The sequence below is a fragment of the Epinephelus moara genome, chromosome 22, assembly GCF_006386435.1.
Source record: "Epinephelus moara isolate mb chromosome 22, YSFRI_EMoa_1.0, whole genome shotgun sequence".
NCBI classification, from domain to species: Eukaryota; Metazoa; Chordata; class Actinopteri; order Perciformes; family Serranidae; genus Epinephelus; species Epinephelus moara.
This window is the reverse complement of record NC_065527.1, coordinates 41,559,902-41,579,585: the sequence shown is the minus strand read 5'-3', so window position 1 is coordinate 41,579,585 and position 19,684 is coordinate 41,559,902. Positions and strand designations below refer to the sequence as shown.

Here is a 19,684-nt window from a genome sequence, read left to right as displayed (position 1 = left end):
GCTCTGGAGGACAGGCGGTGCGAAGTTTTTAAAAAAAAAAAAAAAAAAAAGGGGGGGGGGGTTTACACGCCCACATTGTACTGTTATCGTTAAGGCTAAATGGAGGGCGCAAATTAAGGCTGTAAAACTAATTGTTCCTCTGTTGGCTGTCACCTCCCTCCTGGGGAGGCAGATGTGAGCTGAAAGGAAGCTTGACAGCTTCTGGTGCATTTGCACATTTTAGTTTCAAACACAAAACCTGCTTGTACAAACCACAATCACTCTTAATTTGGAGATTTTTTTTTGGCTCAGTTGTAAATGTTTCCCCCGTTCAAGCAGGGGTTTAAATATCACTGCTGCTTGGGTCTTGGGTGTAGGATTTACCGCGGACTCTTCCGCCCTCTAGTGATGCGCAGACATATCGTCCTGCTGCAGAAGAGGAGACATTCAGCCAATCAGCTTCCTTCAGCACCACGGACAGAGCCTCCACTCAGCGTTAGAAAACTTTTGTCAATAAACCCTTAAAATCTAATTTGAAATAAATAGTGTCTGATGATAGTTCAACCAAAGGTGCTATAAGAGGTATAACATGTATTGTTGTCCAATTCACCTAAGAATTAAGATAATAATAACAATAATAATAATAATAATAATAATGATAACAACAACTTTTATTTATATATCACTTTTAAAGCTTAAACACAAAGTGCCTTCCAGGTTAAAAGATTTACAGAATAAAGATAAAAATAAATAAATGAAGAAAGAAATAAAAATCAGAGACTGTCTGATATACAAAAAAGTTAGAACATCAGCGCACATATATCAATCAGCACTGAGCCCATACATAAAATAATGGATGTGCAAGCGCAAACAAACTAACAAACAAATAAACACAAAAACCTCACACAGCTGTATTAGACACCCATAGAGAGAAGTGTGATTTGTTTTTCTTTATAAATACCTGCCAAAATACCTCTCTATGCACCAGTAACTGAAGAGCTTAAATGCTGGAGAAATGAATTCACGATGCATTATTGTCCAGTCCCAGTTATTTAATTTTGTCAGTTCATCTAATTACATTCAAGTATTTGTTTCATAACAGAAAACAAACAAACATTAGGGTTGCACAATATAATTGACACATCATTCATGGTGTTTATAAGAGACCAGTGTGTAGGGTTAAGTAGAATGTAGCGGTGAGCGAAAGGCGCCGTGAAACATGCCAGCCCAACACTGCAGCCTCTATGGAAAAGGAGCCGCTTCCTCTGTAAATATAAACAGTTCATTCTAGATATAAAATAAACCCCTCAGCAATTCTTATTTTCAGGTGATTATGTTTTCAGTAGTGTATACTTATATTTATTATATACAATTTCTGCCATAATCTGCTTATAAGTCCCCCTAAGATCTTACACACTTAGCATGTCAGTAAATAATAAGCACTTATCTTTCCCACAGCCTGCTCACTCAAAAATGTTTGGTAATATTGATGACGAGAACTGAAAAATGTTGGTCTAACAATACAGTGGTTCTAGACATACATGTTTCTGGAGTTTTGATCTCTTTACTATTCTTTTTCTTCTCCATGCATAAGTAGTTGAAGTTGTGGCAGAAACCCCCACTGTGCTTCTACAGTATTAGCACTGGCTGCAATTATGGCTGCTGTTGGTTTGAGGATAGAGACAATGCCAGACTGCTTCAGGATCGAAGGTTATTGCACCATGAGGGGCCATATCAATCAGCCCTTTGTAGGTAAAGAACACCTCACTCTGCAGGAGAAGAGAGTTTGGCGTTTGGCACCGCAGCTCAGTGCAGTCTAGCACCACTTGAGTATCAGAGTAGTTCTGAAAAACATCTGGCAGGTGAGCCTGCACTGTCTCCTCAGACAGCCAAATGCCCACAGCTCCATACAGAAAGTTAGCCCAAGTATTGATGATGCAGCTCACAGCTGACTGGTGGATTTTGAATCTGTGGGCCAAATCTTTCTGCATCAGACCCAAAGACAAATAGGCCATGGACAGGAAAAACACATCAATGGGTTGAAAGAACTGTAAAAAGAAAATACAGCACATTTTATTTACTTTTGGTACTCATCACACAGACAGACCATAACTGACACAAAGAATTAGAATTCAAATAAATAAATTTGAACAAAGAGTAAATTTTGCAATTCCAATAATATCATATGATACATTAAGTTTTTTAAGACCTAACTTCATGCAGATATGAACCACTACAATATGTTGTACTGCACACTAATACAATGCCAAATATTCAGAATCGTATTTCCCACTCCATGAGGATAAGAGGATAATAAAGTTACCGTTGCATTGACAGGGTGAGGGACCTCATTATTCTGAAGTGCAGTCCATGCTCTTGTCATGTGCACCATCTCGTGTGTGGCTGGCTCAACCTGCCTCCAAAGGCCATCAGGTGGGAATGACTTGCAAACGTGTGGGACATATGAAAATGTGTAAGGTGTTTTGTATTTTCCTCTTCTTGGAAAGCACTTTGTGCTTTCAGCTTGAAAAGTGCTCTACACATAAAGTTATTATTATTATCATTATTATTATTATTGTTATGTTACTACTGGAATGGTAAAATGTATTTTTTTCAAATAAATGTATGAAAATTCTAATTATTAATGCCAGTATAGTCTGTCTGTGTAATGAGTAACAATAGTAAATAAAATGTACTGTATTTTCCTCTGCTAACTTTCTGTTTACTGTACCTGGAGCTGTAGGCATTTGGCTGTCTGAGGAGACCGTGAGGGCTCACCTGCCAACTACTCTGATACACAAGTGGCGCTGCTGCACCAAACTCTCTTCTTCTCTAGAGTGAGGCGGTCTCTCTCTGCAAATGTGAGGAAACTAAGAAAACAATAAACTAAGCTGCACATTGCGGCACACAGCAGTAGAGCAGTAGAGTCCTGAAGTGTTGTCTTTGAAAACACACTTTAGCACGTTTTGAGGTCTTGACATAAAGTAAAAATAGATACCCAAATTGGAATAAAATACACAAAGAAACGAAACAAAATGTAGCTACATGAAATTAATGTAGCCTAGTTTAGGCCGTTTTAAACTACAACATGACTAGCTTTCCTGCACCAGCATAGGGATTTATGCTCGGCGGAAGATGTAAAGCGGCCACACTTCACCGTCATGAGCTGCCATGCATGATAAGCCCTCCTGAACACGTTATCTGCTCTCCAGTGGTCACAGTACGCAACTACACCTCTTAACCGTTACAGGTTTTATTTTGATAGTGTTGACAGGAAGTATCGCTGTAGAATTGCGATTGACGGTAGAGTGCTGTTATATACTCATTGTGACCGCAAGAGGGCGTAAACACTCGTAATTTGCATGACAGGTTGTTTAACAAACAGCCAGCTCGCAAATCCATATTTTTTAAAATAACTCCTAACCTCCATGTTCCTCCATATTTATAACAAAGAAAGTAAAATATGGACTCTGTTCACCAGAAGTCTTAATAAGACATTTGCGATTTTTAATTGTTGTTTGTTGTGCTCTCGACATCATTGTAAATGAGGGCTCGCCCTCAATGATTCCTCGAGATTTAAATAAAGGTTAAATGAAAATGAAATGAAATTTATTATTATTATTATTATTGTTCTATTTTTTAATTGAAATAATAATAATAATAATAATAATCAAACAAATGCACATGTCACTTATACTTACCAGTAAGGATAACCACAGTGCAAAATTCATTACGTGCTAGCAAGATGGCTACCAAAAAAATAGCGATTATTTTTGGTTCTCATGTCTCCTAGTCTCAAAACAAAACAAAATATAGCATACTGTGGCTGCCGCTCAGATTTGGTGATTGTTGGAACTATGGAAAGACAGTTTTTGTCAGTTTTATTTTGTTTCTGTTGACTTTGAATGAAGTGTGTTTTGCGATGATAAAATTAGTTTGTGTAAATGGAGTCTGGTGGGTTTGATGGAGTGATTTTTTGGGCTGTTTCTGGTTAAAGTCCAGGTAAAGCAAAAATTTGAATGATTAAAAAAAACGCAAAGTATATGGAATCAGGTTTCAAAAACGAAGTGATATTCTTGGCTCTGAGACGCTGAGGGGTGTCTGCTGAGGGAGCTGAAATGAAGGAGTTGCTGTTTTTGTTTTTGTTTTAACTTTTTTTTATATATATTTAATTAAGTGGTTATATTAAAAATTCAGATTATTAAAAGAAAAAAAAAACATTCACAAGTTGCAAAACTGTCTTATTATACAAAGTGCCTAGCTAGCAAGATGGCTACCAAAAAAATAGCGATTATTTTTGGTTCTCATGTCTCCTAGTCTCAAAACAAAACAAAATATAGCACGTTGTGGCTGCCACTCGTTCTGTACTATGAACGTAAAATAGTCAAAAACATATTTCTGTACAGCATTTCTGTATCTATTTATCTGCTCTTTAGATAGATTTTATCCTGTAGCTCACCACAACAAAAATAAGAATAATAAAAACCACAACAACAGTATGTAACATGTTTAACAAGTTGCAACATAAAACATGAACATACCAGCTGTGACAATCATAAACCACGGTCACAGCACGTAATCTCACGTCTATTGCAACAGTATTATTGTGAAAGAGTTTACCGGAAGTGTTTTTATGTTATTATGTCTAACTTGATACTACTGTTGCCATTACTTCTTGTGGCCAGCAGAGGGCATCACGACTATATGAACCACATGATTATGATTATTTATAAAGTTTTAAATATCTAATACATATAAAATATCAATTATAAATAAGAATATAAATGTATAATATTTACAAATGATCTTGATTATACAATCTATGAAATTAACGCATTAACATTAATGTAGACTTAGTTAAAAACGGAGTGAGATTTAGTTAAAAACTGAATAATGTTAGAGGCGGGTCTGAGTGTTGATAAAAAAACCTTACAGTGTTTTTACATGTCAGGAGTATATTTCTATCCTCAGTGACAGCTGTGTTGTGCACTTATCCACTGATTACTTTCTCAAAGGGCGAAGCTGGTATATCTAACGTTAGTTATGAAGACAGCTATCTACACTTGACAGTGCAATAAAGACTGAAAACGTTAAGGGAGCAATTTTCCTTATTTATGAGCTTTATATAACATTATGATAATTTAACAGATCAGAATAATTATTAGCTAGTTCCTGGCCCTGATTCTGAGCTGAATGTGATGCAGTAACAGCTATGAAGTTGATTTCCCAAATCATCTAATTTGGCAAGCTGGATCCTGGCAAATTAATAATACTTCCTATTATAGGCGTACACGTCATCTGCCCTCCAGTGGTCACAGTGCGCAACTACACCTCTCAACCGCTACAGGTTTTATTTTGATAGTGTCGACCGGAAGAATTGCTGTAGAATTGTATCTAGCTTAACAGTAGAGTGCTGCTGTAGTTACTCACTGTGACCACAAGAGGGCGTAAACACTCGTAATTTGCATGGCAGGTTATTAAAGAGCCAGCTCGCAAATCAGTGATTTTTAAAAAGCATTTCTAACCTCCATGTTCCTTCATATCAAGGAGAATACATTTATAGGTTAAAAAAATAATAAAAGAGGAAAAGGAAAGAAAGAAAGAAACTAACAATAAAACAACAACAAAGGCACATTTAAGGTACATCTATTATAGTCTTATACTATTATGGCTATATTATAAAATATTTATTTAATATTTATTATAAAACAATATAATTTAGTTAATGTAATAATTAGCTAAAACAAAGCTTTATTTTGTATTTTGTGTTCATCCAAAAAGTTATGTTGAACATGTTTTGGGTTTATACTGTTCTATTGTGTTTCAGCTTGGCCAAGAAAAGAGGTGAATAGTTTATGATGATAGCAGATGGAACGTATGGAGGAAAGACTGAAAGGCAGATGTATCATTAGAGGACTGGGAGTCTGTATGTACTAAGGCCCACACTCAATCAATTATTACCTAACTAAGACTGTTATAGTGCAAATAGCTTTTGCAAACAGATTTAACAGCAGCTAAATTAAACACAAATAATGGGTATATCCCTGCTTTATGCATAACATGTACTGAGGTGAAGGCGACACTGTTGAAAGAAATAAAAATGTGTTTATCAACAAAAAATAGAATTTATTGAAAAGAGAAAATAGTTTAACATCAACTTCCTTCATCTTGTTACAACAGAGTCAAGTAAAACACCTATTGCACCGTTTAAAAATAGAAAATCTATTTGGATCTTACACCTGACGCATCATCATAAACAGAGATTTACACACAATACAACAAAAGAACCCAAAAGAGACAGAAACAAAGTGAGGGGGTGCTTCCAATAACTTCTTTGGTTAATGTATAAGTGTTGAGATTTCTTACCCACATCCCCAAAAGTTTTTTTAAATATCTTACCACCAAAAACCAGCCATGTGCATAATATATTGAAGGACTACATGTTTTAATCAGCAGACTTGCACGTGTTGAGGTGAATATAAGTTGAAGTATGCTTCATAAAACCCTTTAACTCCACAGAACCATCTAACATATGGGGATGCTGTCTGAGCAGCAGGCCACAGAGTAGATGACGCTGACCAGACACAGACTGCCAGCAGACACAGCAGTGCTGGAGCCGAAGATGCTGTTGTCCTCAGTGGTGGTGGGCGGGGTGGATGCGGACTCGGTGCTCATTGATGGGCTCTCGGTGGTTGGAGTGTTTTTGACAGAGAAGCCGCGTGACTGGGCGCCCCATTCCTTTAGGGTGAAGACCATGGTCAGGTTCTCACCTGCAGGGAGAGAACGAGTCATTATTGTGGTGATTCATGCTGCATGTTTTTTCATCATGGCCCAAGTTGAAGAACTTTTGCACTGACGTATTTCTTTTTATAAAAACAATTTTGGAGATATTCTTAAATAAATCCCTACACTAGAGTACTCAGTGTATTTCTTAAAGATTGTGGCCACTCATTACATTTTATTTTGGTTACGAGAAGAAAATGTATAACTGGATATTGGCTCAGTGATGATTCATTTCCAAAAGGCAAATGTAGAGGCAGACGTGTGTGAAATGAAAAAACATTTGGGACAAAAATGACACTCACTACTTAGAAATAAGGTTTTAGGCCCTTTGAACAATATAAATGAAACACAAAATGTGAATATTAATGATGTGTAATAATGCTCTTTTGTCTTGTCTTTTTGTTTGACCAACAGTCCAAAACACAAAGATATTCAGATTACAGTGATATAAAACAGAGAAAAGCTGCAAATCCTCAGAGATAATAGTCAGCGTTTTTGCTTGAAAACTAACTGAAACGAGTAACTGATTATTAAAAGTTGTTGCAGATTATTTTCTTGTCAGTCGGCTAATTATTTCAACTCTCTTCTGCAAAGCTTGATTTCATCTCAGAGGAGAATTCAGTTCATTTCAATGTCACACTATCTGCTATTGTTCTGGACATTATTTATACTTTTTTGAAGTGTGTGACAGTTTATCTTAGCCTCTTTATGTTGTTTGTAAATTGTTGTAACAATGGTTTTGTGCTTCCTTTTTAGCCACAGATTGTAATGTCAGTGAGACTTTCTAACTGTTTAAATAAAGGAAAATTAAAAAGGGGGACAAAAACCTGCCAGAACCCTAGAGTTTATCAGTAAATATTTCTTTTTGTAGGACTGATTTTAAAAAGCCTAGCGCAGACGTACCGCTGTTTCGAATGGACAGGTTGGTGAAGTTTGCCCAGCAGGTGCTAAACAGGATGGTGGTGTTTCCTTCCAGTCCGCCTACACTGTTCCCACTGGAGTCCTTCAGGCTGGCTGTTACAGTGAGTGACGTCACTCCCACAGAGATACAGTTACCCTGCAGACAACAGCACAGGTCAGCGTTTACAGATAGACAGCAACTTCAACATTAATGTTAAAACATGTGGTGTGTGTCTCCATCACTTTTCCAAAGTTTATTCTGAACCTTTGTATACATTTTATTTCTGGTTTCAGCTCAAACAAGGGTAACTTAAGCATTTTTCAACCTGGACCCTATTTTTCTATTTTTGTATCTAAATGACAAACAGGGAACAATTGTTTTTGAAATTGGTCCAGTATTAAACAAGAGGTGGCAGCCATGAAACAGGCTGCATTGTAAACACTTGTATGTATGTCAATGTATGTCCACTAAAAGTGCTTGTTTTTGCCAACTGACAGGCTCAGGCTATGCTCGGTGTCTGGCAGCATTATGGAAAGGATCCCTACAGAGATAGACCTTTTTGTTAATCAATAAGATCCTCCTTTCCGTTTAACCAGAAACAGCCCCCAAATAGCTGTCGCCAAACCCACCAGACTCCCTTTAAATAAACAGTAATTTTAGCCTGTATATAGTCAGGATATTTTCACATTTAACTGGGGGTTTGTTTAAGGCTTTATTTCAACCAAATCAGATTTGGTGATTGTTGGAACTATGGAAAGACAAACCAAGACGTTTCTGTCAGTTTTATTTTGTTTCTGTTGACTTTGAATGAAGTGTGTTTTGCGTTGATAAAATTAGTTTATGTAAATGGAGTCTGGTGGGTTTGATGGAGTGATTTTTTGGGCTGTTTCTGCTTAAAGTCCAGGTAAAGCAAAAATTTGAATGATTAAAAAAAATGCGAAGTATATGGAATCAGGTTTCAAAATTGGGAAAAACTAAGTGATATTCTTGGCTCTGAGACGCTGAGGGGTGTCTGCTGAGGGAGCTGAAATGAAGAACGAGTTGCTGCATTGTGACAGCTTCTTGTTTAGCAGCTACGCTAACCGACATGTTAGCAGTAACTCCTGGCCTGGGTAGTCAATTTGGTCTAAAATGACTGGATTGAAACTTGAATGTTCCAGTTCACAGTTGGGGATTTAACCCACTGCAGCAGAGTAGTAATCCGATCCTATCACTGTTTGTATCATTGTTCTGATTTAGCAGCAGCTGTGTAGTAAGAGCGATCTGTTTGCAGATGTATCGTTGTCTAACCTGCTCATCCACAGCCATGAGACTGGGCTGCTGGTACAGAGGACCCACAAACTCCCCGGCTATCGGCTCCTCTATCAGCAGCAGGTTGTTCACGCTGGACACATAGCTCACTGTCGGCTCCTCCCTCGTCACTTCTTCGTTTGCCTCCTGATATTTAGAAGCAGAAAAACATCGAACCAGTGAATAGAAATGTAAAACTGATACTAAAATCCCCCTTTTCATGGTAGTTTTTACTAAGCACATGTGTTACTGATTAAGTCTTGACGTTTACCTCCTCCCAGCTGGGGTCAGATGATGGAGGAGGAGGAGGGATGACACCCATCGAGGAGACGTTGAAGCCGATGGACTGACTGAGGTTTCCGGAAACTGCTGCCTGACCCAGATCATCAGCGATGTTCTTCAACAACGTAAAGTCCTCCTCATCTGAGAAGACAAAGACAACAGATGTTATAAAAATCTAAGTTTACAGGCCATTGTTCACATATAAGACAGTAAAACACTCTAAACACAATATAAGTGCAAACATCAGCTCAGAAATGAGACTTCTTCTCCTACTAACCATTGGTGGTGTTGCTGGTTTGTTGGACTGGAGGTTTCTTGATCTCAACCTCCACCTTCAGGCCAGTGGATCTCTTCCTGCGCCGTGCACCTCCATCTTCCCGGATGATGTTGGTGATTCGGATCATATTTGGGGGAACTTTGAGGAACGTGGCAAGGTTCTGGATCAGACTGTCTCCGAAGAACTCTTCCTCGGTCATAGCGGGCAGCTCGAAGGAGAGGAAGAGAACCGGGGAGGTTCGGATCTCCACTGGCTGGGAGCCCCGCACCAAGACCCTCAGCATCTTGTAGTCCTGGTCAAAGTAGTTTGCGCCCTCAGTGGTGTTCAGTTTGGGGAAGTATTGGCCTGGAGGGATTAAATAAATAGGAATATATGATTGATGAATTAAACTGAAATTTTGCTACTAGCTACTTCTTGCTACTTCGACCCTCCTTTTTTACTGAAGAACTCTGTCATTTTTCATATATTTTTATGAAGTTTAATAAGTATTTATTTTCAAACTTTTCTCACCGACTCCCTAATCACCCAAAAATGTTGAGGGGTGTCTTTGACATACAAACATAGGACAATAAGGTCCAGGCTGAAAAACGTCAAAGCAACACAGGCTGTAATGTAACCATTTGGAGCATGTTCCCACCTTCAATGTATGCCCACTATAAGTATTTGTTTTTGCTCACATTGTTAATGTAAGTGTCTGACAACATTATGGAAAGGATCCCTACAGAGATAGACCTTTTTGTTTAAGAGTAAGATCCTATTAGGTAATCAGAAACAACCCCGAAAATGTATCCCCAAACTCACCAGACTCCGTTTGAAGAAACAGTCATTTAAGCATGTATAGGGCCAGTATAATTTTACATCTAATTGGGCATTTTAAGGGTTTATTTCAAACACACCATAGTTGGTGAATGTTGGAACAGTGGAAAGATGAACCCATACAGCCTTCGTGGTGTTTATTTTTTATCAGCTTTGAATGAAATATATAATATATTTCTGTGCTGTTTCTGATTAAACAAAAAGGATCTTACTCTTTAACCAAAAGTCCTATCTCTGTAGGTATTGTTTTCATTATGTTGTCAGACTCTTATAATAAGTCTGAGCCTGTCAATGGCAAAACAAAAGAACTGTTTGTGGACATAAATTCACAAGGCACACATGCCCTGAGCACAGCCTGTTACAGCTGCTGGCTGCCACACTCTCTCTCAATGCTGGACCAATTGCAAAAATTGGCGTCCCCATTAGTCACTCAGACACAAACACACGGGGAAGGTTGAAAAATACTAGACTTAACCTTTAACACCAGCAGGCATCCATCCCATACATAAATCCATAAATCAAATGCAAAGACACATGACTGAAATGTGTACATGTTCGGGCCTACTTAACATATGTGATTACACTTACAGCAAAACCACACTTAATATATACAGTACACATAATAAGTTTAGAGTGTTTTAAAGATATTGCAGGCATTATCCTATTCATGAGTACCTGGATAGGTGGGCTCCCTCAGGGTGTAGTCACTGTTGTCAGCGTTCCACTGAGCGTTAGTCGGAGCAACCAGATTGTTGTCAACATACACATCCAACCTCTGGGGTTTGGAGTAGAAGACTGACACCACGACGCTCTGCACACATTAAAAACACAAAAACTGTCTTAATGAAAAGTGAAAAAGTGACAGAGGTGCAGCTAAACTGAAGCTTTATGTTTGAGCCCAGGAGTCACATTTAAAAAATTTAAACTGAAAAACATTTTTGCACTTAAAGGGAAACTGATTTTCAGCCAGCTTTGTATCAAAACAATGTGGGTAGTAAATTAACTGTGGTAAACTTCCCTTCATCTAACCAGTTCATAGATAGATGCAAAATGCTTCATTAAGCGAAGTTTCACTTTCACATTCACATTTTCGTGTACCCGGCACCTATGCCACTACTGCAGACACAAGGAAACAGACCCACCTCTCTCTCGTTGTCTCTCAAAGTTGGACCAATCTCCAATTAAACAGTAAAACTAGGCAGTGCTGATTGAATATAAATCAAAATCATGTTACTGTATTGCCTATTTCTTGCCTAAAATGTCATCAGAAACCCATTTTAGAGCACTTTTTGGCTGTCACAGTTTGTGAAAAGGAAGTGGACACCATACTGTTTCCTGCGCAGTGAAAACGGAGTTTAAATGGTAAAACTCACCAGGGCTGATCAGATATAATTCAAGATTGTGTTACTGAGTTGCATATTTCTTGCCTGAAATGTTTTCAGAAACATGTTTTAGCTTACTGTTCAACTGTAATACAAGATTATTTGTTGCCTGCCATTGTGCCAAGCTGTAACTGCTGCTGACTGTCATATTAAATGTTGTTCTTGTTGTGCACTGACCTCAGATGGATCAGCGTTGAGCATCATGAGGCGAAGTTTCTGAGGGCTGACGCTGCTGAAGTAGACGTCGAAGGAGTGACCGGTGGCCACGATGCTGTGGAAAAGAGACAGTCTCTTTTGGCAGGTGTAGCCCGCACACCAACCATGATCCTGAGGACCTGGACGCAAAGACACACAGCTGGATTAAAGACACATTCTCTCTGTTGTTTAAACTAATCTAAGGGACATCATTAATTTTTTTTCTGGGTTTTACTCATATCAGAACTACAAGACTGGTCTCACCATTGAGCAGATCCACAAAGCCTTCTCCTAGCACAGCAACCGGGGACAGACGCCTGGTCTCTGTGTCGGAGTCGAGACTCTCGATCACCAACATCCTGTAGTTCAGCCCGAAACACTTGTAGCTCTGCCAGGAACTCATGTATGTGCAGTTCTCCCTGATCACACCTGAGGACAAAAGAAGCAGCACAGCATTTTGGATAATTAGTTTATTTCTGATGTAACTTCTGATATAAATGCAGAGGTTTAATATTTCTCCTTCTACTTCTCTGATATTTTAGAAGAAAACTTTTGACTCTGCAAGGACTTCAAACACAGAACATGAAATCAATTAAATTTCTTTTTTTTTGTCCTGCAGTTTTATCAGCTACTGTCTAGTAAGAGACTTCAGAATCTTTTTTCCTTTAGTTACCTTTGTGTGGTGCAATCTGGTTCACGGGGATACGGCTGCCATTGAGGTAAGTGAGCATGACTGGTGGGATGCGGTAGTCGCCCAGCCCCCTCCTGGGATCACCACCCCACTCATACTCAGACTGGGGCACCACAGTTCCCACTGCACCCAGAAATGAACCATCCAAATCCTTCAACATGGTCTTCTTCTTCCCGTCGCAGTCCATGTCCACACAGTCAGAGGGGTTAACTTTACTGAAGTATAAAAAAAAAATAAAGGTATGAATTTTATTTTATCATATGCATTAAAGCAGAGAGATTTAATCCCAACTGTTTCAAGTTTGTAAATGTTTTATGTAAAATACATTCCTTTTTGTCAGATTAAATCCTAAATATAAGCTTCTTTTTAACTGTGTACCACAGCCATCCCTTAAATCGTCATTCTCAGCTGCTGCGTTCAGGGCAAAGGTACAGAGCAGAGGTTACACTAGACTCTTTTTGGCCATTATTATTCTTCCAGAATTCCAGCCATATACATACAAAAATAGCGCCATCTGGTGGCCGGAAAGCACGTCTTGTTCTACTTGCTAAATATTGTTGCAATTCTAAAGTTGAAATTAATGTTCTGTGTTGGAAAAAAAGAAAGTGATAAATACAAAAAAACATATTATATTCTGTGTTGGTACAAAATAAAAACGAAATAAATACACCACAGTGTCTCCATGGTGAAGGCATATATAACCTAATAATGATAGTGATACAAATAACCTAACTGTGATGCAGGCTGCAAAATCTGATGCAGAGGGGGAGGGAATATCACCTACTTGGCAGAGGTCTGCACTCTCTGAGTGCTTTTTTAGTATAAAAATGTAGACACTTTGTCATTCTTTTCTCACTGTCTGACGTACACAGAGAAAATATCACAGATTTTGCAAGCCTGTTATCGATTACAATAATTTACCTGATATCAGGCCTGTGGATGTAGACTTTGGCCTCCTCTGTGCTGTCACTCATTGTTATGCCTGAAACCTGCACAGGATGCTGCAGATCATCGTTCTCCGGGTTGGTCATGAACATTACATCTACTTCACCAGAGCAGACACTCCGGAAACCAGCGAAGGTTGTGTCTGGATATGAAGCAAGGGAAATGAGGAATAAGGAATATGTTCTTTAGTGAGGACTGTTTTCAATGGCAAACTTCACAACATTAGTACTACTCCCAAAGCTCAGAGCCTGAACTCACCCATGACTTTCATCAGTCCTTTAATGGCGTTGTAGCTACTGATTCCATGATGGGGCATAGTTGGAGCTCTGTTGTGGCCAGATGCAAAGGTCGGCCAACAGATTCCAGATCTGCCACCTGTAGAGAGTAAAAACATAAAGAGTCATTAGGTCAGAAATCCTTTAAGTTTAGCAAACCCTGCATTTATATGCAAAAAGGATCAAATTTCAGCACTTTTAAATTACATTCAAGTTCTGGACTGGCTAAATTAAATTGTCAAAAATGACACAATTAGAACATCTTTTCTTTGTTCTAGGACTTTTTTTCAGTCCAGATGTCCAGGTTTAAATGTTCTGATCTTAAAACTGTTTCAATGTCAAAACAAATCTTTATCTCAGAGTTACAAGCAGGATGTGAGCTGAGACAATTAATACCTACCATACACTAGAGGACTTTAAAGAGAGTTTTAAAAGACTTAAGTCTGACACCCGCTTACAACTAAAGACAATGTAAGTTTCTAGTAACACACCATGCGATTTTGTTAAGACTGTGGATCTTACAGGGCAATTTTTGTAAGACTACAACTAGATTCCTTGTGAGATTATTTTCCATCCTGCTCCCGGTGGAAAATATTGAGCCAAAATACCTTTAAGAAATATGACATATTAACAATTCCCTAGAGTTGTACAAAAACACATAACTCTAGAACCACAAGATAAAAGGCGTCATATGTCGACAGTATTCTTGTCAATATGGCATCAGTATATTCCATACAGATAAACCGTATTTGTGTACAGACTTTACATTTTGGATTTTGTCACCTCAACTCACCGTCAGCCTCCATTGATTAGCTGCGCTACTTTAGTGGGAGGAGAATGCTAGCATAAGAGATGGACTGTTTCAAAAATTAAGAATTCTCACTAAAGTAAGTGCTGTTTGGTGGATCAAATATACATCGAAATAAACACTGAATCTTGTTCACTCCTCAACTCCACCAGTTTCTTCTCCTTTTCCACAGAACAAGAGAACTGAGACTTGTTCACATTCTTGTTCCTCCAAGTTTACTGTTTCCTTGGTTTCCTGCTTCCTGTTTGGTGCTGTAGAGCACGCAGCTATTGGTTGTTCACAATGTTCATGTCACTGAGCTTCAGTATTTGCATGAGACAAGACTGAAAAGTTACGATGCCATTAAACATATTTGATTTTATCCAAATATCAAGATGAGAAAAACACTGACTTCAGACAGCTCGCACTGAATTTTATAACCACCTTACACCAAATAATTGAGATCACAGGAGCACGACATAACTCTAACAAAACTCTTATAATTTTATTCCAACATTGGAAGTTTGTCTGCGAAAAGTCGTTTGGTGTAATGCTGGCTTAACTTGTATGATTTAAAACAAAGCCTCATCCTATCAAGACAAATCCAAAAACATTTAAGACCTTTTAAAACCTGTTGCAACCCTGTATGAAGGTTTTTCTAACCTACGAATGTCATGGTATCCTGAAATCAAAGCATGAAAATCAATCTACTTTGTAGCAGTGATGGTACAGTGTGTTGGCAGCATCAGTTTGTACTGCACCTGTGAGAGGTCTTGGGGCTCGTTCGCTCTTGGTGATAAACACATTAAAGTCACCGCTGGGCAAAGCATCTGAACAGTTGAAGTGCGGGCTGCTGCCAACAATGAAGGCATTCTGGGGAAAAATAAGCGTGAGGAATTTGAATTCTGTCAATAAAAACAATCACTGATGTGTAAATAAATGATATCAGAACGAGTGAATCAAAGTAAATTCTCTCACCTGAACATGTACAGTTTTATCAGCGTATGCATGGGAGAGAGAAGGAGGAGTGTAGATTATTGGCATGATGCCCATCCCGTTGTCCACCAGGGTCACATTGGCAACAATAACGTTCATGGAGGTCTGAGAGGGCAAGAGGAAGAGGAAGATGAGGTTTTTTAATTTTTTTATGAATAATCTAGACTGAGCTTTTAATTGTGCGTCTCCTCGTCTTTATTTTCTCAGGAATCCTAAACTCAGCTCTTATAAATCTTTGCCTGTGAAATGAACAAAATATAATAATATTTTTTTTTACATGTACACACATATATATCATATATACATGTATCTTAACAAGAGTCATGTTTCACAAATAGTAGTTCCCTCCCCTACAAGGCTTTTGCATGCTCATGTATGGGTTGCCAATATGCTGTTTGTTTTGGTAAGTAAAAAATCAGAACAAGTAAATTTGGTGAAAAGATTTATTTCTGTAAATGTTCAATTTTGTTATAAAACTGGTAAATTAAACATCTAGTGTGCAGGATTTAGGGGGATACATTGGCAGAAATACAGTATTATATGATGAGTATCTTTTATTCACCTGAAAACAAGAATGTGTTTTTGTTACCTTAGAATGAGCCAATTATATCTACATAAGGAGCGGGTCCTCGACCATGGAGATGGCCATGTTGCCCTGCCATGTTTCTACAGTAGCTCAGAATGGACAAACCAAACACTGGCTCTAGATAGGGCCATTTGCGTTTTCACATGGCCACCGTAGTTAGCAGCCCCTCTGTGAGGTGAGTGTCAGAAAAAATGCAAAACAATTTTTTTAATGTGAACTGCTTCATGAAGTGTTTTTATCGGCCACTGGGTCCATTTGTTTTGGAGAGGAAGAGACCTCTGTGGATAATTCAGCTCCCAGTTTAAACCTCCTGAACGTGTGGATCTTAACTTATCAGAGAAATAAGGTGAGCACTAGGCTTAGGTGGTATCGCAGCATTAAGGTATACCTGGGTTTTTGGAGATCCCGACGGTATGATTTTCAATATTGTCAAAAATAAAGGAGCTCCTAACTCATTGTATGTAGTGCACAGCACACGCCACTGCGGTCTCAACTGAGGGAACAGGCAGCTGAGCTAAAAGACATCGCAACACTGATTGGTGGAAGGATGAATTACAGGACTATAAACAGCTGGACTATAAACAGCTGGCCAGCAATGGCAGAGAGAGAGACCATGTAGAAAAATAACATGTTAGCAGGATAGCACTAAATCTTACACACTCTTCCTTTAAAGGCTAAAAGTTCTTCTACAGTTATCTTTATCACGACAGGCTGCTCACTTTGTTCTGTATATCTGGTCCTTATTATTTTATAGGAGTAAATGTCATGTTTTTTCTTTTCCTAAACCTTAACCTCACTTGCCTTAGGGTGAAAAGGCCCAACTTTACACTGTTACCCTATGATCAGTCACATTAAGTCAGAACATTCCTTTGTGGATGATGAAATAATACAAGTGTCAAAAACAGAAGAAGTTCAGTATTAAAACCTGGAAGTAGATGCCGTAGTCAAAGCTCCTCCAGACGAAGAAGCCCCGGATGAGGCTGCAGCCAGGCAAACCATCTTGGTTCAGATAGACTCCGTACAGACCACCATGAGCCTCGTTGCCGATCCAGTTCTCATTCTCATTCAAAAAACCTGCAGAAGTCATGCAGGGAAAAAAAAATCTTTGAGGACTTCTGTTCAGCAATCTTTGTCCTCAGTCTGAGCATTTAAGATTTTATGAACAAACCGATAAAACATTTGCTGACATGACTGGAAACACAGAAAACGTCCACTATCACTTTAATGATAGTTAAATCTATCTCCATACATTTCTGTTACCTGGACATGGTTCACCATTGATGCGATAAGCGACTCTCTCGTAACCTGCCACAATGTTATTCTGCAGCACAACATTTGTCCCCTCAATGACCTAAAACAAAAATAAGCAAAGATCATAAATGCAGCCACTGATTTTTATAAGTGGTTTATCTGGTATTTTGAGAGGACAGACCTCGACAGCAGCGTTCCAGTTAAAGTTGAAGGGCTCCTCTCTGTCCTGATATGATCCAGGCCAAAGTGAGAACATCACGAGGTTAAATCGCAGTGTTATCCTGTTGCCCCAAATTCTTATAGCTGCAAACAGGGATACATTTTAATACTTTAAATGCTCCTCATTCAGTGCTGAAGACAATCACTTCACTTACATTCAATTTGGATAATCTGGCACAATGTGTAAACTGTACAGCATTTGTAACTCATTTTGACAGTGCGGTGTTTACCTTCTCCGACAGTGCGGTGGATGACGTTATTGTCAATGTTCAGTCCCTCCGTCCCAAAGACACCGATGGCTGGAGCGAAGCCGTCATGGAACGCGCAGCCCTGAATGTATGTCTCATCTTCTGAAATCTGAAAACACACACACAAAATTTTGCATTTTCTTAATTCAACAGATATTTCCTTCTTAGTAGTGGCCGCAACACGTCTAAACAACACCTAGTGGTCATGTGAACTCCTGCTGAATGTTACAAGAGATAAAATAGTATAATTCCAGCTCTGTGATCCAGTTAGATGATGTAGAAGAAAGACTTTTTTTTGCTGTTTTCAATTGCATTAAAAAATCGTAAATTTTTGAGAGCTACAATTCTACATCTTAGATGATATGCTGGATACTACTCCTGTCAAAAAACAAAAATCAATCTGTGACCAAATCTAAAAGAGTAGTAATGCAAATGTGTGGTGGACATGTCTAACATACACACAATTTAGAGGACTCTTTAATCCAAAGCATTTATGTGAACACATTTTTAAGTGTATGTAGCCTCCACATTTGTTGTTCTGTAGTCCTTATATTTTAATGTTAGTGTGTGTGTGTGTGTGTGTGTGTGTGTGTGTGTGTGTGTGTGTGTTGCTGTACCTCTCCCAGGTTGAGGAAGGCCACAGAGTAACGAGGGTCGGTGTCGTCGGTCCAGCCTTCCTGACCAGACTGGAAGAACTCCACGTTGCTGATCTGAGCTTTGCCTTTACAAATAAAACACCAAACAATGATGTGGTCATTGTGTTTGAATATAAATGAAGGCAAAGCCATACCAAGGCTGAATATATAGTATATACATCTATGCACTTTATATTGTTCATATGAAATAATAATCATTTATTAACCCTCTATTATCTGTAACCGCTTATCCTATTCAGGGGCAAGAGATGGGGTACGCCCTGGAAAGGAGTATCACAGGGCTGACATATAGAGAAAAACATTCACACCAATTAACCCAGTGGTTCTGCATCGTTCTGGTGGGGCATAAAGTCAGCAGGTGGGGTGTGGATGACCAGCGGAGACACAAAGTTGAATGATTTATATAGCAAAAATAAACGAACAAGAGATTGCTGATGCTATCGTGCTGAACTTCATTCACTTAAATTCAACATGGATCCTATTTTATTAGTTGCTTCATCCAATTATTGTTAATGATTGATAAAAAAGTGGGGTTGGGGGGTGTGAACTTTTTTCAGCTTCTGAAGGGGACAATAACGCTGCAACAACATTTCACTCTCACTGCGTGCAGCTCAAAAACCAACTGCAGATGCTCCTGGTTCTAATCTACATGTTGACTGTACTGGTTAGTTGAATTAGCTGTAACATAACAACGTTACAGCTAATTCAACTAACCAATACAGTCAACACCGTATTCTGTGAGAAAAGAAATCCAATTTTACACACTTAATAAAAAAACGTACCTTTATAGTCGATGCCATCCCAGGAGTAGGTGCCTACCAGAACTCTGGCTCCAAACGACTCCTGCATCATTTCTGGATAGTCTTCACCAATGATCTTAATATTTCTGGTCACGAGAGCAACATCAGCCGCCAGAGTGTAGGAGAGCGATGTACCTGAGACAGAGTAAGTCTCACCTGAAGAGAGTGAGGGAAAAGAGTTCTGTTAGTGCTTTACAGTATAATATGATAAAAATGCACACCACACATTTGAAAGCAGTTTGATTTGCTGAACATTGTCTGGACACAGTGGTTCAAATTGAATCTATCACATAAAAGAGTCATTTTAATGTAATCTAACAACAGA

General features: G+C 38.7%; 1 protein-coding gene across 2 annotated transcripts in view; it reads right to left on the bottom strand.

The window, feature by feature from the left end:
* Nucleotides 1-6,034: 6,034 nt before the first annotated feature.
* The window catches only part of LOC126384109 (fibrocystin-L-like), a 62,710-nt gene continuing 49,060 nt past the window's right edge, over nucleotides 6,035-19,684 (bottom strand). For both annotated transcript variants that reach the window (XM_050035015.1, XM_050035016.1), the window contains exons 59-77: nucleotides 19,342-19,515; nucleotides 18,521-18,624; nucleotides 17,886-18,012; nucleotides 17,618-17,739; nucleotides 17,446-17,536; nucleotides 17,111-17,259; nucleotides 15,582-15,704; nucleotides 15,365-15,476; nucleotides 13,800-13,916; nucleotides 13,518-13,683; nucleotides 12,579-12,811; nucleotides 12,170-12,334; nucleotides 11,888-12,045; nucleotides 11,004-11,139; nucleotides 9,513-9,857; nucleotides 9,225-9,376; nucleotides 8,954-9,100; nucleotides 7,666-7,819; nucleotides 6,035-6,749 (exon numbers count right to left, since the gene is read on the bottom strand). In XM_050035015.1, coding sequence (XP_049890972.1) covers nucleotides 6,505-6,749; nucleotides 7,666-7,819; nucleotides 8,954-9,100; nucleotides 9,225-9,376; nucleotides 9,513-9,857; nucleotides 11,004-11,139; nucleotides 11,888-12,045; nucleotides 12,170-12,334; nucleotides 12,579-12,811; nucleotides 13,518-13,683; nucleotides 13,800-13,916; nucleotides 15,365-15,476; nucleotides 15,582-15,704; nucleotides 17,111-17,259; nucleotides 17,446-17,536; nucleotides 17,618-17,739; nucleotides 17,886-18,012; nucleotides 18,521-18,624; nucleotides 19,342-19,515 — 3,020 coding nt within the window. In that variant the 3' untranslated portion in view covers nucleotides 6,035-6,504. The remainder of the gene's footprint in view (nucleotides 6,750-7,665; nucleotides 7,820-8,953; nucleotides 9,101-9,224; nucleotides 9,377-9,512; nucleotides 9,858-11,003; nucleotides 11,140-11,887; nucleotides 12,046-12,169; nucleotides 12,335-12,578; nucleotides 12,812-13,517; nucleotides 13,684-13,799; nucleotides 13,917-15,364; nucleotides 15,477-15,581; nucleotides 15,705-17,110; nucleotides 17,260-17,445; nucleotides 17,537-17,617; nucleotides 17,740-17,885; nucleotides 18,013-18,520; nucleotides 18,625-19,341; nucleotides 19,516-19,684) is intronic.